The 7,200-nt window shown below is 38.9% G+C and overlaps 1 protein-coding gene across 1 annotated transcript; it reads right to left on the bottom strand.

Annotated features, from left to right (window-relative positions):
* Positions 1-4,875: 4,875 nt before the first annotated feature.
* Positions 4,876-7,200, bottom strand: LOC123988415 (uncharacterized protein K02A2.6-like). Its single transcript, XM_046288439.1, has one exon. The coding sequence runs from the start codon at positions 7,198-7,200 to the stop codon at positions 4,876-4,878; it is 2,325 nt and encodes a 774-aa protein (XP_046144395.1).

Genomic DNA, 7,200 nt, shown 5'->3' with positions numbered 1-7,200 from the left:
ATTCCACTGGCTCGCCATTTTGCGATTTAAGAGGCGCGTAAAGTTAATATTTCGCAGCACGGTTAATAAATTCAAACGTTCCTTTTTGCCTACGCGCTCCACGATGACGCGACCTTCGTGCGTCGTGATTTCGGTGTATGTTTTCAAGACGAATCGAGCGTACGATAACTCGTCTTTGGTGAAAGGCGTTTAAATCGTAGACGACCGACGAAATTCTGTAACCGTCGTGTGAGTATTACTTTTCGCATTCCGAGCAGAGTACGATTTTGTGTTCTGACTGTTGCGTTATTCTTTTCATATATTTTCTTATATTTCTTAAAATGCGTTATTCAACCAGTCATTTTTCCGTATAAAAGAAGACTGAGTTTTTTGAGTCGCGTTAAAGTCGCTCGACTGGTTGAGATCTTTTCTTTGCGTTATATTTTCTTACATTATTTTATATTCTATTATAATTATTCCGCGAGATTTAAGTGCGTTATTCAACCATTTTTCCGTATTAAAAGAAGACTGAGTTTTTTGGCTCGCGTTAAAGTCGCTCGACTGGTTGAAATATTTTCTTTTGCGTTACCATTTTTGTATTACACTTCCAATTCGTGTAAATCCGATCTGCGTGCTTGGTACAAATTATTGACGATCAATCTAGTCAAGTCCGTTATATATATTATTATATTTTTGTAATCAGCGCGTCTATTGAACATCTAGTAGATGAGAATTGCGTTCCGTTGATTGTTAAACGCGTAAACTGCCATCATATTTGCGATGCTTCTACCATTCTGTGATAGGCTTTTTTGCCATACTCCAGTCACTATCTTTATTGAATAAATCAATATTTTGATACATCGCAAAATTACGTCTCGTTACTGATTTCACCGTTCCTTCTGCCTTCGCGAACGCGTAGCGAACGCGAACCACTCCTTGAGACCCGTAGGGGAAAACGTACGCTCGTACCACTCGCGTTACATTCTCCTTCGCATAAATAGCAAAAGATTAAACGTTACAAAGTTAAGAAGAATAGCAAAGGAGGGTAAGACTTCTGATTAGTACCACACTTGGATTTTGTTCAAACTGTAGGTAGAGAGTGTTTAGGGTATAACTAACTAAAATATGAAGTCTCAACGTGCGGAAATGCCAATGTGCGAAGTTGTGGTATATCGAGTTTTCTCACTTCCTTAACCGAATTTATGGTTTAAATTAAAAAAAAAGACCTACCCCAACCGTTTTTTCTTCACGTAGAGGAAATGTTCAAAAAGACACCTCCAGCTCCCATTGGGCGGTGCCGGAGGTAGTGTGGGATTTTTACCCACTAAAACAACCACGGTGACCTACACTGGGGCTATAGGGGCCCTCCCACCCATGGCGCTTACACGCCCTATCTCGGCGGAGAGTCTAACCTTTGAGCCCCCCGCTACGTGCCAACTCCGTCGTCGCCCGGGGCCACGCCCGACGGTGGCCGCACCTCGAGCCGCGTGTAGTGGCGACCGGGGCTCCAACCCCGGCCACCCGACCTAATCTAACCCTAACCTAACCTACCCTTACTTTTCTTTTATTAGTTCGGTTAGGTTAAGCTAGTTTCTTTGTTTTTTTGAAGAGAATGTCCAGAAAAGGTAAAAAAGATCGGTTTCCGCAATTTTCTATATCTCGGCACGTTAAAGTTTCCGCACGTTGAAACTTTATATTTACGTTACCACTAACCTAACATATAAGTGTGTGAAGTTTGAACACAATCGGAGTGTGGTACTAATCCCGAGATAAGCCCAAAGGAGGAACGAGAAAGAGGAAAAAATGTATGGGTGGACTATGGGAGAATCAGAATTGAAGGAAAATGGTGGAGGTGGTACGAGGAAAGGAAAATTTTTAAGGACTGGGGACTGAAAGTGTGGCACGAAAACCATGAGGGACTATCTAACAAGGGGGAAGGGGAGTGCGGGATAAGAGAGAAGAAGGGAAAGGGATAGAAAGCAAAGTAAAACCAAACGAAAGTTGGAGAAGGAGTGGGGAGGCGGAAGAAGGAGAAAAAGAACAGAAGAAAAGGAAGAGGACAGAGAAAAGGATAGAGGAAGAGAACGGAGGGAAGACAAAGGGGATGGCCGCAAGGACCGGGGGAGGAAAGGAGGAGTGGGAAATAGGATTCTGGAACTGCGCGGGGATTAGAATCAAAGATGAGGATTTCCGGGAGACGATCAAGCAGTGGGAAGTGATAGTACTACTGAAGACATGGTTAGAACAGAAGGGATGGGAGAAGGTAGACGAATGGCTGCCAAAAGGGTATAGGTGGGAAGCTCAGCTAGCGGAAAGGAAAAACAAAGAAGGAAGTGCAATGGGAGGAATGCTAATGGGAGTGAAGGAGATCCTAATGGAGGAAGAAGGAAAGACAACAAAGGAAGAGGGAAAGGGTGGGATGATGACAACGGAGTTCAAGAGAGGGGAGGAGAAATGGAGGGTAGTGGGGGTTTATGTGAATGGAGATATAGAGGAAAAGATGAAGGAGCTAACAATACGAATGGAAGATATAGAAGACGAAAGAATAACAATAATAGGAGGGGACTTCAACGCGAGAACAGGAGAAGAAGGAGGAGGAGGGACGGAGAGGGAGGAAGATGAAGAGGAGGGGAGAAGGAACTCAAAGGACAAAAAACAAAATGCAGAGGGGAGAGTCCTGCTAGAGGCCCTGATGGAGACAGGATGGGAAATACTAAACGGGAACATAAGAGGAGATGAAGAAGGAGAATTTACGTATACAGGGGCAATAGGGAGTACTGTGTGTAGACTTTATTCTTCAAACGCTAAATCCAGAATGATCGATCTGTTTTTACACTTTTGTTAATAACATTTGATGTTGCCATAGAAAGTTCCAGAATTGCAGGGACAGTCACATTAACATCATGGCCCTGGGCAATCCCACCACTCTTACACTCGGCCATCCTGACGGTTAAGCGTCCCGATTAACCATTATAATAACATACATATACATAACTGTTAAAACAACACAATTCAATTAAATATAAAAATAATTAAACAGGTAGCCAATGCCGTAAATTTGAAGCCTCCCAAGTGCCTTGGTACGGCATTTGCAAAGTTTGATGTCCCGGAATATCTTCAATAACATATCGATCGTTTCTAAGAACTTTCGATATCACGTAAGGGCCTTTAAACCGTGGCGTTAATTTTTGACATATACCAGGTGTACAATCAAAATTTCGAATCATTACTTTATCACCCTTTTCATACTTTGTAGGTATTTTGTGTTTCTTATTGTATTGATTTTGATTTTTAAACTGAGTTTTCTGAATACGTTTTTCTGTAACGTCGCGTATTTTCGCCAAATCCCTGGTTTCAACAACAAAATCGTTTCTTTCAAAATAACTTCTTAAACTATCATTAACATTTCCTTTCTGTTTCATACCATACAAAAGCATACTAGGACATTCCCCTGTTGATCGATTAACAGTATTATTACAGGCGTATTCTACGTCATCAAGAACATCATACCATTGAACTTTTCTTTCATCACTTAATTTAGCGATAATCGGTAATATAGTACGATTCATTCGCTCAGCTTGACCATTTGCTTGTGGCGACGCAGTAGCTACTTTTATATGATGTACATCACACTCTTTCATGAAATCCGCAAACTCTCGGGAAGTGAAACAACTTCCTCTATCAGACACAATCCGCAAAGGTTTACTGTACGTCGCAAAGTATAGTTTTAGGTATTTAATTACTTCCACAGTATTAGTCCTTTTCGTCGCGTATAACTTAATGTACTTTGTAAAACCATCTACAACTAAAAATATATATCGTTTTTTAGCGGACTTCAATTTCGATAGTGGTCCTAAATGATCAATATGTAATGTATCAAAAGGTTTATTTCCCTTTGGAATGCTATGTAGCGTACCTTCCGGTTTGCCCGCAGTTGGTGAAAACGCAATACACTTCAGGCAAGTTTTAATGTAATCATTAATTTTTACTTTCATGTTTGGAAACCAATAACTGCTTAAAATGTTTTGCATTGTCTTTTCCACTCCAACGTGACCGACCTCATCATGATATTTACGTATGACATTATTTTCCATAATCGAAGGAACATAAAATAAAAGTTGATCATTGCATTTTCGGTACACCACACCATTCCGCATCTCATAATACTTGTCTTCACTTTCACTTAACAGTTTACGTAATTTTACAATAGTTTCATCTTTATCTTGACAAAGAACAAGATTTTTATCAAACGAGTTATCTTCTATTACTAAAATTTGTCTACTCAACGCATCAACATGTGCCATTCTAGAGCCTACCCTATGTTCAAGTGTATAATCGTAACTTTGCATTTCACGGACCCAACGCGCGATCCTAGGGTTGGTTTCCTTTTTATTAAGGGTTAAACTTAACGCTTGGCAGTCTGTTATAATCTTAAACTTTAACCCGATTAAATATATCCGAAAACGACGTAAGGCATAAATAATAGCTAATGTTTCTAATTCAAATGAATGATATCTTGACTCTGTGTCAGTTGTTCTTTTAGGAAAATAAAAAACAGGATGAAACTTGCGATCAGCCTTTCGCTGCATCAAAATTGCACCAAAACCCATAGCACTCGCATCGCAGTGTAGCTCAGTTTCAGCCTGCGGTGAATAAATACTTAAAATCGGTGCGTTTAGTAAAGAAAGTTTAAGTTTTTCATAAGTTTGCATTTCATCCTCTCCGAATTTAAAATCTATATTTTTGCTCATAAGGTCATATAAAGGTTTGGCAATAAGCGAAAAGTTTTCGATGAACTTCCGAAAATAGGAACATAAACCTAAAAAGCTTTGGATCTCTTTAATGTTTTTGGGAATCGGAAATCTTTTCACTGCCTCGATACCTCTTTCTGTCGGACTATGTAATACCTTCAGCCGAAATTGTATATCCTAGGTAATCTAATGTTGTCTGAAGAAATTTACATTTATCTAACCGTAATTGTAATCTGTTCTCAACAAGCAACAAAAATACTTTTTTAAGAATTTTCAAGTGGTATTCTATTGTTGTAGTAGCTATTAAAAAGTCATCTAAATAAACTGACACATCACCAGTATCAATCAAATCTTTAAATATTTTCGTAACATAACGCTGAAATTTGAGAGGTGCTCCTTTTAAACCAAACGGCATTTTAAGATATTCATATTGCCCTAATGGTGTAACAAAGGACGTATATTTTATTGAATCTGGGTGCATGCTAATGTGAAAAAAGCCGTCTTTTAAATCCAACGTTGTGAAATACTTTTTCCCGGACAAAACATTCAACTGATCTTCAATCAAAGGTAACGGCAAATTGTCTCTCACAGTAACCTTATTTAAAACTCGAAAATCAATGCACATACGTATCTCACCAGTTTTCTTTCTTAATAACACAATTGGCGAAGCATACTCTGACGTGCTTTCTCGTATAACTTTTTTCTCAAGTAATGTATCTATAATTTCTTTAAGTTGAGTTTTTTCAGTGTACGAAAGTCTTCGCGGTGTGCAATGAAAAGGTTTTTCGTCCGATAATACAAGTTTCATTACATTTTCTACTATAGGTTTTTCCGGTCTTTCTGGTAATAAATAATTTTCTACAAAAATTTCTCTGGCGCGTTCTTTAACTTCATTTGGCAAATCTTCATTTAAATTCATCATATTTTTCTTTTCTAAATTCTTAATTTCTGAATCTACCTCTATATTCATAATCTCCTGAACTTCGCGACACATTAATGTTAGGTTAGCAGTTTTCATAAAATCTCGTCCTAAAATTATTCCCCTACGCATAGTTTTGTTTGTAACAACATATAAAGTTATATTATTTTCAAAATCATTAAGAGCAACACGAGCATCAACCGTTCCCAAAATTTCTAATGGACTATTATTAATACCACTAAACTCAGCCGTCGGTACATTGGCTTTCCACGCTCCCTCAGGTAAAAGATTTTGTTTAATAAAACTAATAGGACTACCTGAATCTAACAAAGCAGGAACTGATATACAAAATTCATTTTTTTCACTTAAACGTAATCTCACGGTGCGCTGGAACTCGTCGTCCTCTTCACGTTGTACAACTACGTAGTTGACCTCTTCAGCTGACGTCTTCAATTTGCTGCATTCTGTCGCACGATGCCCAAATTTGCCGCATGTATAGCAGGATCCTCTTTCTCTCTTCGGTTTCGGGCAGTTCTTAGCAAAATGTCCCACGGAGCTACAATTGTAACAGCGAAGTGGAGTTGCAGTGTCCTTTTGCTCCTTCATAATTTTACCAGTTCTTCTTGCTGCTACGGAAATCTCATTCTGCTGTACAAACTTGCGTCGAGCCGCCTCACAAGGTAATGATACTTTCGCGAATGCTTTTAAAAGCGCGTTTGTCGTCTGGAAGCATTGTATACGAGCCTGAGTTCGAAAGCTTTCATTAGGAATTCCATCTATAACATAATCAATTAGTTCTTCTTGAGGAATAGGAACCCTGTTTCCTAACATTATTTTATCATGTAGATAATCGGCAAATATTTCGTCTGGCGTCCATTTCCTAGCTTCGAATTCGCGTCGCAAAGTTAAACTGTTTACTCGTTGTCCAAACATTTTCTTAATTTCAGTCAACAGCTGTTCGTGGTTCATTTCAATACAATCACTTCGCGAATGATACCATTTAAGGGCTTTTCCTGACAATTTGCTGCACAACAATGCTTTAGCAGCGCAATTGTCCAGAGCATAACTAGAAATTAATTGTCTTAATTGTTTTTCCCAAATATTATGATCATGAGAGTTACCGTCGTAATTTCCAATCATTTCCTTAACATCTTTCCATTTCATTGAACTGGAATGCGTTGGTGTAAGACTATTTTCTCGCGGCATAAATCGTAACATTTCTAATTCTCTTCTAAGTAACTGATTTTCACGTTCAGCCACATCTCTCCCTCTTCGTAATAATTTCACCTCAGACAATTGTGAATTCGATGGTACTGATTGACTACTAAAATCGATTGGCCTCTCACCTAATTGCTGGTGTTCTATGACGGATTCTGGACTTCGTTCATTTTCTTCTCGTCCCGCAACTGCAACTGTTGCCATCATTAAATCGGCTGGATTAATTCCTGCTTCCAACAAGCGATTTATTAATTCAGCTTTGGTGCCTGTCGTGGGCAAGTCCATTACACGAAGCTTCTCTTTCAGATCAGCAACCGATAATTTCGAATTCAT

The sequence above is a fragment of the Osmia bicornis genome, chromosome 13 (genome assembly GCF_907164935.1).
Source record: "Osmia bicornis bicornis chromosome 13, iOsmBic2.1, whole genome shotgun sequence".
Taxonomy (NCBI): domain Eukaryota; kingdom Metazoa; phylum Arthropoda; class Insecta; order Hymenoptera; family Megachilidae; genus Osmia; species Osmia bicornis.
This window is presented reverse-complemented; position numbering and strand designations above follow the sequence as displayed.